The 14516-nt window shown below is 41.0% G+C and overlaps 1 protein-coding gene across 1 annotated transcript in view; it reads right to left on the bottom strand.

Annotated features, from left to right (window-relative positions):
• Nucleotides 1-13305, bottom strand: part of LOC141492802 (thiamine pyrophosphokinase 1-like) — a 485555-nt gene extending 472250 nt beyond the window's left edge. Inside the window, exons 1-2 of the mRNA XM_074193473.1 lie at nt 13239-13305; nt 12870-12932 (exon numbers count right to left, since the gene is read on the bottom strand). Of these exons, the coding sequence (XP_074049574.1) occupies nt 12870-12912 (43 nt within the window). The 5' untranslated portion in view covers nt 12913-12932; nt 13239-13305. The remainder of the gene's footprint in view (nt 1-12869; nt 12933-13238) is intronic.
• Nucleotides 13306-14516: the final 1211 nt, after the last annotated feature.

Genomic DNA, 14516 nt, shown 5'->3' with positions numbered 1-14516 from the left:
TACCGTGGAAGCTGCAGTCAGGATCACACAGGAATTAGCAGCAACTACATTAAAAGCTCATAGGGCTTGGAATATAATATACCAGAAGGCAAAAGAGCTTAGAATGTAACCTAGAATCAACTACCCAGCAAGGCTGAATGTCCTCTTCCAGGGAAAAAGATGGACTTTCAATGAACCAGGGGAATTTCAAATGTTCCTGTTGGAATGGCCAGAGCTGAACAAAAGGTCTGATCTTCAGATACAGGACTCACGTGAAGCATGGAGACTGGAGGAGAGGGGGAAAATATGAGAGACTTGATGATGAACTGCATGTATTCCTGTATAGAAAAATGACACTGATAATACTCATATGAACCTTCTCAATTATCAGAGCAGGTAGAAGAAGCTTTTATGGATGAAACCCAGGAGAAAGCTGAATTTGAACTTGAAGACAAAATATGGTATAAAAATGGAGTCAACAGAAAAAAGGAAAATGTAATGGGAGAAAGAAAAAGGAGAGGGAGACTAGGCCAAGATATTTCATATAATAAGATTTTTCTTTATTCCAATGAGCTATTGCAATGATATGGAAGGGGGGAAGGCAAGGGGGAATGAGGGAATCTTCGCTCTCATCAGAGGTGGCTAGGAGAGGAAACAGCATATATACTCAATGGGGTATAGACATCTGGAGTAAGAAGGGGGGAGAGGGGGAAGGGGTGGGGATGTGAATGATGGAGGAGAAGATGGATCATGGGGGGGAAGAGTGGTCAGATACAACACATTTTCTTTTTTACTTATTGCAAGGGACTAGGATTGGATAGCCTGTCTGGGACCATAGGGCCAGGTGGATGCTGGGCCTAAGGGGTGGTATGGGGGCTCAGGGCCTCTTGGCCCCAGAGCCAGGGATCTGTCTGCTGGGCCACTCAGCTACCCTACAGCAGAGTCAGAGTGAAAGGAGAGAGAAAATATAGTACATGAAAGTGGAGAAATATGAAAGAAGGGAGTTGCAATCAGCAATGGCAATGGTGGAAAAATATGGAAGTAACTTTTGTGATGGATTTATAAAGAATGTGATCTACCCACGACAGAGTTGGTGGTGCTGGAACACAGACTAAAGCACATTTTTTAATTATTATTATTATTTGGGGGGGGGTGCAGGGCAATTGGGGCTGAGTGGCCTGCCTGGGGACGCATAGCAGGGTGCTGAGGCCGGATTCTGACCCTGGTGCTCCTGGCTTAAGGGCCAGTGCTCTGTCTGCCACCCAGCCACCCCTACTATTATATTTTATTTTAGGTCTTTTTTTTTTCTTTTTTCGGTTTATGCAGGGCAGTGGGGTTGGGGTGGCTTGCATGTCACACAGCTGGGTGATTGTTGGGTGTATGGGGCTGGATATGGGCTTGGGTGCTCCCGGCTCCAGGGCTGGTGCTCTGTCCACTGCGCCACCTAGCCATACCTACAATTATTACTATTATTTTTTATTTTAATTTTTTTTCTCTCCCCTTTACTTTATCCCACAAGTGTGTCTATATTTTTGGGGGGAGGGGTACTTTGTTTACTCTTAAACAAGAATATTTTATTAATGTATAAAAAAATTGTACAAGATAAGAATAAATATTAAATTGAAAAAAAAAAGTAAGAAAGATAGTCTTAGAGTCAATAAAACTAAGTTCAGTTCCACCTTTGGCACATATATACTGGCTGTATGATCCAGGGCAAGTCACATAAACATTCTGAAGAAGACCTCTAGTCATATAATAAGATAAAATTTAATAAGTACAAATATAAAATCCCACCAAAAAGTTTTCAAAATTAACTATATAAAATGAGGATGTTTTTTACTGTTCACTCTTTTATGTCCTGTCTAATTCTCTGTAACCCTTTTTGTTTTTTTTGGGGGGGGGGGTTGCACAGCAATGGGGTTAAGTTACTTGCCCAAGGTCACACATCTAGGTAATTAAATGTCTGAGGCCGCATTTGAACTCAGGTCCTCCTGACACCAGGGACAGTGTTCTATACACTGTGCTACCAAGTTGCCCCTCTGTGAGTTTTCTTGACAAAGATACTGGAGTGATTTGCCATTTCCTTCTCTAGCTTATTTTACAGAAGAGGAAAGTCAGACAAAGGGGGTTAAGTGACCTGCCCAACATCACATATCTAGTGTTTGAGACCAGACAGATTTTATCTAAGAAAGAGTTTTAATATTATCTATATTTTAATATGAATCAATAATGTGATAGATGTGTGACAGTCAAAAAAAAATCTCAAAAATGAGATTTTAGACTAAATTAACTCAAAATGAAGGAGATTGATTATCTAGCATACTCTGGTCAGGTCAGACCACAGTGGAACACCTTTTCCAAATTCAAGGCACCATATTTTAGAAGAGGCATTGGGAAGTTATAGTATATATCCATGAGGCAGACTAGACTTGTACAAGTAATAGAAATCATGTCTGATTTAAAAGAACTGGTTTAAAAAAATTGCTTAAGGGGTGGCTAGGTGGCACAGTGGATAAAGCACCGGCCCTGGAGTCAGGAGTATCTGGGTTCAAATCCGGTCTCAGACAATAATTACCTAGCCGTGTGGCCTTGGGCAAGCCACTTAACCCCATTTGCCTTGCAAAAAAAAAAAAAAAACCCTAAAAAAAATTGCTTAAGCTGAAGATAGAGACAGGGAAGTGATCAAGATTTCTGTCTGTCTTCATACATTCAATATCATACATGGGAAATGGCTCAAATTTTTGTTCTGCAAAGACATGGAAAAACAACTTCAAACCAGTACTAGAAGGTAGACGGAAACAGATTTCACAATATGAAGAGTTCTGATATAAACACTTCAAATCACAAAAGCATATTGTAAAACAATTGATCAGCAAATTTATTAAACACCTAGCAAGAACTGAATTTCATGGCAGACCCTGGCAACATAAAATTAAAACAATTCCTAGCATCAGAGTGCTTACATTCTGCCATCAAAAATACAGTAGGCAACTTGAAAATGGGGTAATAAATTTCTCCATTAATGGATGCACTATAACTTCTCAATGTCTCTACTAGAATTGAGTGCTTATAATAGGAAAAGGTGTGTTCCACTACAGTATGATCTGGGAAGAGTACACTAGTCACCTCCTGCATTTTGATTTTAAACTTATTAATTTAGTCTAAAATATCATTAGTTGTTTTGACTTGTCACACACATCAAAGGATGGATGAGTTGAAGAGGATTTTGTAGAAGAGCTTCAAATTAGAGTTGGATTAGATGATCTGAGATTCCCTCTAATGCTGAGATTCTATGAATCTATGTAAAAACAATAATATATTTTGTAAGAAGAAAAATAGAATAATCATCCAAAGAACCACATCTATAGGGATTTGGCAAAACCACAAATCTTTGAACATTCCCCTTAGGCTTGCAGTCAACTTTTAAAATAGTACAAACTTTTAATAAACCTAACAGTGGGCCGCAGTTATTACAGGAATAATTAAAGACCTTACTGGATTTCTCAGACAAGGAACTAGGAAGATATATTATCTTAAAGATATCTGAATAATTCCCTGATTGGAGAGGGGGTATCAATTGTTACTGAACTGTGTATACAGGTAAACACCACAGGTTTCCCTTTCCCCTCTCCCTTTTTGGACAAATACAAATATCATGTTCTCAATACTTAAAAATTAATAGGATTGAGGTAACTATTGCCCAGTGGCTTTCTTGAATGTAGCAGGAATTCAAGTTCAAAAGTATTATCAAGTGCATATTATGCATAAAATCTAATGCTAAATGATGGGCGGGTGCACTACAGCTACAAAGAAGAATTAAATTCCTGCCCCTGAGTTTAGCTTACAAACTAGAAGACTAAAAAAAAGAGTCTCTCATAGGTAAATAGAAAGATTCTTGAGGATAATATTCAGTCTGGAAAGACAAGGAAAAGCTTTACTGATGCTTGTCTTCCAGGGAAAACTTGTCCTGCTCTTGGGGAGTGGGACCTCCCAGGTACCTCTCATGTTCCTATTCCTTTCCATAATGCTCCTCCTCTCATATAGTTTTGAAGTAGGGAAACTACTTAGACACAATGAAGAAGGGTAAATCGATAGGTAAATAGAAAGGTTCTTGAGGGTAATAATCACTCTAGAAATACCCTAGGAAAAGTTTAACAATGTCTAGCACTTACCATTAAATATTGCATTGGTTACTTTAAAAAAAACCCTAAAATTATTTTAGACACTACAGTTAGAAAGCAATAGATATATACACAACACACACACACACACACACACACACACGCGCGCGCGCGCACAGTGTGTGTGTGTGTGTGTGTGTGTGTGTGTGTGTGTGTGTGTGTGTATAGGATGAAGTTGGGTCTTTTTAGCTATGTTTTAATCTTTTCACCATTCTAGAGGTCCTATCATAAGACTCTGCTCCATAGGTCTCCCAACAACTTTTGACCTAAAGTAGAATAGCTCTAGCTTTCAGATTGAGTGTCTGAAATGTCCAAGTTTTCCTTTCATGTTTTGTTCTGAAGGATCCCAAAGTCAATCCCAAGGACAGGTGACCTATGTTCATGCATTACCAATTAACATTTAACAATGTAAATTGTGAACACTCATGTTTTTGCTTTTTCGTTTCTGGCTACACAGTACCAATACATTCCACTAGAATTAAACAACAGACTTTCTCTAGTAGCAAAATATATACATTTTTATACAATACAGATCACATAAAGTAAGCATCCACCATTTCAAAATCACAACAAATTATGGCACATGAATACAGTGTAAGAAATGAATGACTATGAGACATTCAGAACTTTGGAGAGATTTGTATGGAAAAAAGCAGAATCGAGATAATTATATATATATATATATATATACACGGGCCACAAAAACATAAAGGAAAAGACATCAGTGAAATAGCCAATCTTGATTCCACGAGTCAGACTGTGGTCAATCTGAAGGTTAAAATTATATTGCTTTTGTTCAATAGAGTAAAGGTCTACAGAGCAAAGAGTCTTTAGGCTGGTGAAAAGATTAAAACAGAGCCAAGGGTGGGTTTCTGAGTATAAAAATAGAGAACTGAGAATTAACTATTTGATCTAATCTATAAGACTATGAAAGCATTGAAGCGGTGATTTTTTTAATATAGATTACTGTATAAACCCTGTATTCTGGTCAACCTGTCTGTTTTGCTTAATTATTGTTTGTTAAAAGGAATTAAGCAATGAAGTGCCTAATATTTGCTAGGCACTATCCTAAGTGTCTTAACAAATATTCTCTTCAGTTGACACTTACCAACAGTTCTGGGAGGTAGGTGCTATTATATCTCCACTGTACAACTGGGAAAATAAGAGGCAGACTTAAGTGACTTCAAAGGTCAAACAACTAAGAAATGGTTGAAAAAGGGTCCAAACCAAGGTTTTCCTGACTATACAACTAGTTGGTACAAGTAGGAAGGTTTTTCTGTGGGTGAGGATGACAACTAAGAAGTGAAAATAAATTACTTTCTTGGGGCAGCTAGGTGGCGAAGTGGATAGAGAACCAGCCCTGGAGTCAGGAGTACCTGAGTTCAAGTCCAGCCTCAGACACTTAATAACTACCTAGCTGTGTGGCCTTGGGCAAGCCACTTAACCCCATTGCCTTGCAAAAAAAAAAAACTTAAAAAAAAAAGCAAAGAAAAATGACTTTCTTTTAAAAAGAAAAAATTTAAAACTTAACTAAAGAGCAAAACACTCAAAAAGGCCCTAAAGAAAATACACTACCCTCCACAAAAGAGGGAAGAGATTATAACCTTAGAGCAGTGCTAAATAACAAAAGCATATTAAGCTCTCCAGTTGAAAATACATTGGGGATGAGAGCAGTGTTAACCAAAGTAGGAAGCAAGATAATTAAAATGGAAGATCAGAAGATGAAGCTATATAAAAGCTATATATAAAAGGTCTCCTTGGCATAAAATGGGTAGAAGGGGGGGAAAAACACTAAACCAGGTGAATCTAAATAAATTTTTGCATTTAACCTGGACTGGAGCCCTCCCTAAAAGTTTCAACAAATTAATTAACAGTTCTATTTTAATGTGACTGTTCTTGTCACACGATTTATAATGCATAACTATGGAGGGGTTTTTTTTCTGTAATTACAGCATTTCAATCCAAAGACTCAATACTTCCATCCCAACCTTAGTGCAGAATATGTTGCCCTTCACAAACAATACTACACAGCGGTCTACTTCCATCTGTCCTCTATGTTCTAGTCACACCATCATATAAACAATTAATAAGACTTAGTGCTCTCTTTCCTTCTAACCCTGACCTAGTTGTCCAGACTCCAAGGGGCACCAGGGAGTGACAAATGTAGGCAGAAGGGTCCATTCACCCTCAAAATTCCTGCCAATCTACGTCCTGGATAAATGATAATAAACACAACATTCTCACTTCTGAGGGAGGGAACCCAGAATCCTCACTCCACTCAAACTCTGAGGTCTACTTCCCAATGGTTTTGAACTAGGTCCTCCTTCAAGTCCTTCCCATATTCACCACTCTCACTGTATTAAATAAGACTGTACACACTATTTGGATGAACTGGACAAGGTCACTAACTATAGACTCCTAGTGAGAGAAAGGATAACCAGGCCTTATCATTGTTCTTTCTACTGTTCTTTGTTAAAAGGCAATAAGCAATTATTAAGTGACTAATATTTGACAGTCACTGTTCTACGTGTCTTACAAATATTATCTTCAGTTGATGCTTGCAACAGTCCTAGAAGGAAGATGCTATTATATCCCCATTATACAGCTGGGGGAAAAAGAGGCAGACAGAAGTGACTGCAATCTGACCTGATGAAGTTTTCTCAGGACCCCAGGGCCCCTTTCCTATGTTCTATGTCTGCTTAATTTTGACTTCCTTGTGAGAGCCTGCCTAACTTTTCTATCTATATCTCCAACACTTAGCATAGTGCTCAACATACAGTGAGCATTTAATAATTTGTCATTCATTTACTCACCCAGAAGTATTTAAGCCTTGATCTGCTTAAAGGAATGACATTCTAATTGTGGGATCTCTAGAAAGAGGGTACCTGACCATGAACTACACACAGTAAACAGGTAGTCAGCAAATGTTTGTTAAAAATGGACCTAGGTCAATGTTTTTATCCTTTACTTTCCTACTGGTTTCCTAACTTGAAATGAGGTTAATTATAACACCTACTTATCAGAACTGTTGGGAGGATCAAATAAGAAATGCTTAAAAGTACTTAAAACAAGAAATGTCAGGCAGCTAGGTGGTACAATGGATAGAGCACCGGCCCTGGACTCAGGAAGACCTTAGTTCAAAATGCAGCCACTTAATAACTGCCTAGCTGTGACCTTGGGCAAGTCACTTAACCCCATTGCCTTAAATAAATAAAATTTTTAAAAATTAAGAAATGTCTAAAATGTCAACTTTCTATATTAAAACACAATTACTCTTCCCCTTATAGAAGTATAAATTTAAAGCTTAAAGGGATCCTAGAATAGATTCTGTCTAACCCCCTCATTCACAGATGAAGACCTGGGGTCAAGAGAGGCAAGTGACTTTTACTGGCTCATACTGGTGGCATACATTTGAACCAGGATTTGAACTCAAGACTTCTCACTCCAAAACCAGCAGTTATGTCCATTGCACTATACTGCTTCAAAACCAATTAGCTACAGCTACTCAAAACAGCTAGGTTGCTTTTTCTTTTAAGACCTAACCAACCTGTTTAAACTTATTTCCCACAATTCCAACTCAACCCTTTTACTCTAATGTTAAGAAGATAGGAAGATCATTTTCCTCTACATACCAGGTTCAGATAATGGATGGAGAGTACACTTAATGCTATACCAAATGTCAGCTACTATTATCCTTTGTACCTTAACTCATACATCATTTCCTATAAACCTCTTTCTCTCCTTTCTTCTAAATTAATCCCACCCATCCTTAAATGTCCATTCTAGTCTCACCTCCTCCAAGAAGTCTTCTCTGAACCTTCCAACCTATAACAAAAGCATCCACTTTTCTCAACTAGAAAATCTGTTAAGCTCCATGACACACAATGTGACATTTAAATATACTATCTTGTATGATTCACTATGTTCCCTGCTAATTTTATTTTCTAAAATTGATAAGTTTCTTGATGGCCAGAAACAGTATCCTTAAACAGTATTGAGCACATAGAGGTGCACAATGTCTAACTTAATTGATTGAACTGGTGGAGTTATAATTCATGTCTTGCTGAATAATATCTTGACTTCTCCAGTCAACTCTTCTTTGCCTCCCTTTCACTGCTAATATTAGTGGATGATTTCATTTTTCTAAAAGATGTATTGCCTAACTGCATTGTCCTGCCTCAGTGCTTGTTCTTTATTGAGTTTCTAGGGAGAAGACTTCCTGTAACTAATTTGACAATGGGAGAAATTTTGAAATGCCATCTCACACCATAGAGATTCTGAATAAGAAAGTTATTAGAAAAGTAAGTCACGACAACAAAACATTCAGAGAAGAGGTAAAATCAAGCTGAGTTTCTCTGGCAGGAGAAAGGAAGACATCAGTTAAAGATGAATCTAAATTTGAACCAGGGACTAACCTAAGGAGCTTTGCCCACAGAAAGCTGAACTGAAAAATCATCCTAGAAGTTCCCCCCCCCGTAAGAAAAGTCTTCTCATACAAGCAGATCACTAGTACACAGATTCCCTAAAATTCTCCAAAGTGCCATCTTTTTGGTGATTTGGGGCTTAAGGAGATGGTCATTTGAAATGAGAAAAGTATTAGGTGAAGGAGAAGAGGTGGCATGCTCAGATTTGAATTGAGAGACAAAAACTAGAAAAAGCAATTGATGAAAAAAAAGGCAGAAGAAGCTAAGAAAGTTTAAACCTGTTTGGATGGCAGTGAATAAAAAAGATTCCTAATACTGAAGACTTAAGATAACTAGTACTTTTTAACTTCGTAAATGTCTTGTTATTTTGTTAACACTGTTTCCTAATCACTATGAGCAGAAAAGACATTCAACAAAACTTAAAAGATAGAAGGTAGGGGGTCCCTATGTATTACTCTTGAAATGACAAGATAAGATGAAAAAAAGGAAGCCATTGTGTTAAAGGGAGCTAAAAGAGATGAGATTATGTGTACCTTACTATATAGATGCCCACTAATTCAACAAATATTTCAATACTTCAGCTCTAAAAGAAACAAAATCAGTAGCCCCAAACTTTATGTTCCAAGCTGAGGCTACCATTTCAAGTCAAGGATTTTGTGAAAAGTTCTCTTTTTTTTTTTTAGGTTTTTGCAAGGCAAATGGAGTTAAGTGGCTTGCCCAAGGTCACTCAGCTAGGTAATTATTAAGTGTCCAAGGCCAGATTTGAACTCAGGTACTCCTGACTCCAGGGCTGGTACTCTATCTATCCACTGTGCCACCTAGCCACCCCTGAAAAGTTATTTCTACAAGCTCTAAGGGAGTAATCACCTACAGATATGGTGGTGAAATTCCCACCCCAGTAAACATATACTATATTACAATCATAGTTCTGTAACTTATATGAAATATAACTTTCAACACCACCTTAAGCAAAATTACATTTTGAGGGGGCTTCAACTTATTCCTTTTTTTTAAGGGGAAAAAAATAAAGAAAGAAAATTGAACTAAATAACTCTAAGGTCCCTACCAGTTCTCAATTCTATAATTCTTTAGCCAAGTAGTGCTAGGTCTTATTACCACTCCTTTATGGACAGGAAAACTGCCACAAAGAGCTAAGAAATTATTTGTAGGTATGACACTTCTTTTCTTCTGGGAAGTCTAAGTGCTCTGAAGAAGAGTTTACCTCAAGAAAAAAAAAAGATTCTCCAATAAAAATTTGGACATAGAAGTAATTTAGGGTAAAAAAAAATATTTTTTGGGGGGGACAATTAAAAGGAGCTTCTCACAAGTATGTCAAGATACCATACTGCTGATTACTAGAGATCAGCCAATTAAATGTGATTCTAGGCTACCAAAGAGTCTGTAAATGGATTTACAGGTTTAGAATCAGTCAATTCTAGTTGAGACTATTTATTACATTTCCTTCATTGCACTGTCATTCTTTCCCTATTCAGATTCAATTTTAGTGATTAACCTAAAGATGGGGCAACCCAAAATTCACAGGTAAAAACATCTAAGAACTTGAGAATTTAAATCTGCCTCTAGGAAAACCCCCAGTCCCTAAGCAAACAGGAAAGGGACTGTTACAGGAAACTTCTTTGCATTTGCACATTTTTCTTTTCACTAAGATTAATTAATATACATCTGCACTCTCCCTGACCAAGTGGGACCAAGTAGGCTTGAAGCTGATGAAACTGAACAAAAATTCAATTTTTCCTTGAACTATCACTGCCTGGCTGAATATATTCAAAGATAAATTCTGAACAAGCATTTTGGTCACTAAAAGATTACTAAGGGTCAATTTGCTTACAAAAAAAAGGTAAACATTTAGAAACAGTCCAGAAAAAAGATTTACATTTTTGTAAATACCTGAACAAAGATGGAAGAAAGGCCAATTGATTGATAAATAAGCAAAAATTAGCATTCATTAAGCTGCAAAAGCCAATTCCTACAAAGAAGAAAAAAAGCCTCAGGAGAATTTTGGCAGAAAAGATGATTTATTTTATTTACTACAGCTCAGTCCACCTGCTACTTTAAAACCATGGTAAATATAGTAGAGTTATTAGAAAAATTTTAAAATGCTTAAAAATTGAGGAGTACCAAACTGTTTTACAAGGGTAATCTTGGTCACATTTCTGGCTAGTAAAGTCTGACAGTTTTTAGCATTACAAAGTGAACTGCCTTAATTTTCACAAACAATGGAACTGTGGTTCGGAAATGGTTTACAAAAACAAATAAGCCTGTCCAAAAACTTCAAACAAAGCTTTTTGGAATTAAGAGCAAGGAACCATAAAAATTACTCCCTGTAAGTGCAAGTTGGCTTGTTTTATAAAATAAGATTTCTAGCCTGGGGATTCAGCCACTGGAATTTTTTTCCATATATGAATAGATGATACTGGATATAAGGCATCCTTGAAACGTTGCCAAATGCAGTTTCAAAAGGGAAAAGACAATCAAGCAAATTCTCCCATTATTTCTGAAACTACCCAATCAAGAGTTTCCTATAGGTGACATTTTTAAACATATGAAATCAAAGTCTTGGGAAAAAAGGAGAAAGAATAACTTTACAAAAAAAAAGCCCGTTCAAGGAGGCTTTGCTTGTGCTGAACTGGAAACACAAGATTCAATCTTTGTAAAGACTTTCACTTGCAACACCAATGGATGCTTGTGGATAAACTGTGGGATGTGCTTTGGAGTGTTATTTATTTATTTCACTTGGCTGTCCATCCCCCTCTCTGTGGCTATCCTAGGGAGGGATCCAGGCAGGTGTGTCTGATGACCCTGACTACATGGGAGGGATCCACCTGTCCACTGAAGCTCAAGGGCAGCCAGGTGTGTCTGAGGACCCTGACTACATGGGAGGGATCCACAGGTCCACTGAAGCTCAAGGGCAACCAGGTGTGTCTGAGGACCCTGACTACCTGGGAGGGAGGGATCCACCTGTCCACTGAAGCTCAAGGGCAGGCAGGTGTGTCTGATGACCCTGACTACTTAGGAGGGATCCACCTGTCCGGTGAAGCTCTAAGGCAGCCAGGTGTCTGAGGACCCTGACTACCTAGGGAGGGAGGGATCCACCTGTCCACTGAAGCTCAAGGGCAGCCAGGTGTGTCTGAGGACCCTGACTACCTAGGGAGGGGATCCACCTGTCCACTGAAGTTCAAAGGCAGCCAGGTGTGTCTGATGACCCTGACTACTTAGGAGGCATCCACCTGTCCGGTGAAGCTCTAAGGCAGCCAGGTGTGTCTGATGACCCTGACTACATGGGAGGGATCCACCTGTCCAATGAAGCTCAAGGGCAGCCAGGTGTGTCTGATGACCCTGACTACTTAGGAGGGATCCACCTGTCCGCTGAAGCTCTAAGGCAGCCAGGTGTGTCTGATGACCCTGACTACATGGGAGGGATCCACCTGTCCACTGAAGCTCAAGGGCAGCCAGGTGTGTCTGAGGACCCTGACTACATGGGAGGGATCCACCTGTCCACTGAAGCTCAAGGGCAGCCAGGTGTGTCTGAGGACCCTGACTACATGGGAGGGATCCACCTGTCCGGTGAAGCTCAAGGGCAGCCAGGTGTGTCTGATGACCCTGACTACATGGGAGGGATCCACCTGTCCACTGAAGCTCTAAGGCAGCCAGGTGTGTCTGATGACCCTGACTACATGGGAGGGATCCACCTGTCCACTGAAGCTTAAGGGCAGCCAGGTGTGTCTGATGACCCTGACTACCTAGGGAGGGAGGGATTCACCTCTCCACTGAAGCTCAAGGGCAGCCAGGTGTGTCTGAGGACCCTGACTACCTAGGGAGGGGATCCACCTGTCCACTTAAGTTCAAAGGCAGCCAGGTGTGTCTGATGACCCTGACTACTTAAGAGGGATCCACCTGTCCGGTGAAGCTCTAAGGCAGCCAGGTGTGTCTGAGGACCCTGACTACCTAAGGGAGGGATCCACCTGTCCACTGAAGCTCAAGGGCAGCCAGGTGTGTCTGAGGACCCTGACTACATGGGAGGGATCCACCTGTCCGCTGAAGCTCAAGGGCAGCCAGGTGTGTCTGAGGACCCTGACTACATGGGAGGGAGGGATCCACCTGTCCGCTGAAGCTCAAGGGCAGCCAGGTGTGTCTGAGGACCCTGACTACATGGGAGGGATCCACCTGTCCGCTGAAGCTCAAGGGCAGCCAGGTGTGTGTGATGGCGCGGAGGAGGTCTGGAGGCGAATCAAGGACAGTGTAAAATAGGGAAGCAGCACAGTACCAGTGGGGAGCAGGCATTCCAGCGGGGTGAAGGTGTGCTCCATTTCAGATTATTGGCTTCTGCCTTGAAAACATAAAGCAAAATGAAATCACTGGGTTAGAGGAAAATTTAAAAACAAGGCAAAGCCCGCGGGCAGCCGCTGGGGGCGGGATCTCGCGCGGCCCCGCCCTCCAGCGCTCGCCAGTCCGGAGCCGCAGAAGCCGGGCAGCCGGCGGGGCCCCCACGTGCGGGCCGGGGCCTCGGGGGAGGGGTGGCACGGAGAAGGAACGTGGGCTTCCCGCCTCCACCCCTCACCCCTCGTGGGAACGACGTGGGCGCGGGGGGCGGCGGGGCCGCGCGCGGGCACGCAGAGGCCGGCGTTCCACTTACACAGCTGCGCGAGGAGCCGCCCGCCGGGCGAGGTGTGGCCGGCCGCCGCGGAGCTCGGAGCGCCGGCGATCCGCGGCTCGGCGCTCGTCTGCGCAGCCTGCGCGGCTTTCCGCTCCAGGACCCCGGCGGGCTGAGCCCCGCCCCCTGGCCGCCGCGCGCGGCGTCGCCCCGCCCCGCCGCGTCGCCCCGCCCCGCCGCGTCGCCCCCCGCCCTCGCCGCGTCGCCCCGCCCCCCGCCAGGGCTCCGGGAGGCCGCGGCGTGGGGGAAGGGAGCCTGCGCGACCCTGCCTTACGGATGCTAATAATAACGATGAATAAGCAAGCTCAGAAAAGAGCATTGTGTTCAAACGCTGCCCCTCTCACCACGGACAAGTCACAACCTCTTAGCTGTCATGGCTTCCATTATTTTTTAATTTTTAGGTGGGTTTTTTGGCAAGGCAATGGGGTTAAGCGGTCACTATTAAGTGTCTGAGGCCGGATTTGAACCCAGGTACTCCTGACTCCAGGGCCGGTGCTCTATCCACTGCACCAATTGCTTTAATTATTAAAAGTTTGAAGCTGAAAGGCGAGGAGAGCTCTAAAACACTCCTCAGGTTTAGATTGATGCTACAAAACTCCTAGGGCAGTTTTATTAACTTCAGAGTAAGAATGTTTTATATAAACTTTAAAAAATACCCCTCATCTGAAAGTTTAGCTACATACATTTCTTGCATACTTGTGAATTTTGAATGATGAATTTTTATTTTAACAAGGCCGGACACTGGATCATGAATTTTTCTATGTGTGACAGTTTTTAGTAACACGAGGAGACTGATGTTTTTGCTTGATCTATCTCCATTAGCCCTTTTTTTATTCTTGAGCACTCATGTCTTAAGTTGTCCTGTATCATAAGGACTAATATGGAAATAGGTTTTGCATGTCTTCCCATGAATAGATCCTTCTCCATGGATGGGGGAGGGTCGGGAGAAAGAATTTGTAACAACATTTTCTTAAATGAATCTTTAAAATGAAGATAAACACATTCAACTGAGATCCATGTATAACATGGAACCAATGTAAACACTGACAGAAAGCCTTCTGTGGGGGGTGGGGAGATGGAAGCAAGAATGGGGGAAAAATTGTAAAACTCAAAATCTTTCTTTAAAAAAATAAAATACTAAAATTGCAATAAAATAAAATGAAGATAAAAGACAAAGAAAAAACTACCACTTAGGCATCAAAACTTCATCTAGGTGATCTTAAAACAAATTATAAATGCAATCCTTTCAATCACTGAGCA

The sequence above is a fragment of the Macrotis lagotis genome, chromosome 7, assembly GCF_037893015.1.
Source record: "Macrotis lagotis isolate mMagLag1 chromosome 7, bilby.v1.9.chrom.fasta, whole genome shotgun sequence".
Lineage (NCBI taxonomy): Eukaryota > Metazoa > Chordata > Mammalia > Peramelemorphia > Peramelidae > Macrotis > Macrotis lagotis.
The sequence above is the reverse complement of the archived record's forward strand: the minus strand, read 5'-3'. Positions and strand labels throughout refer to the sequence as shown.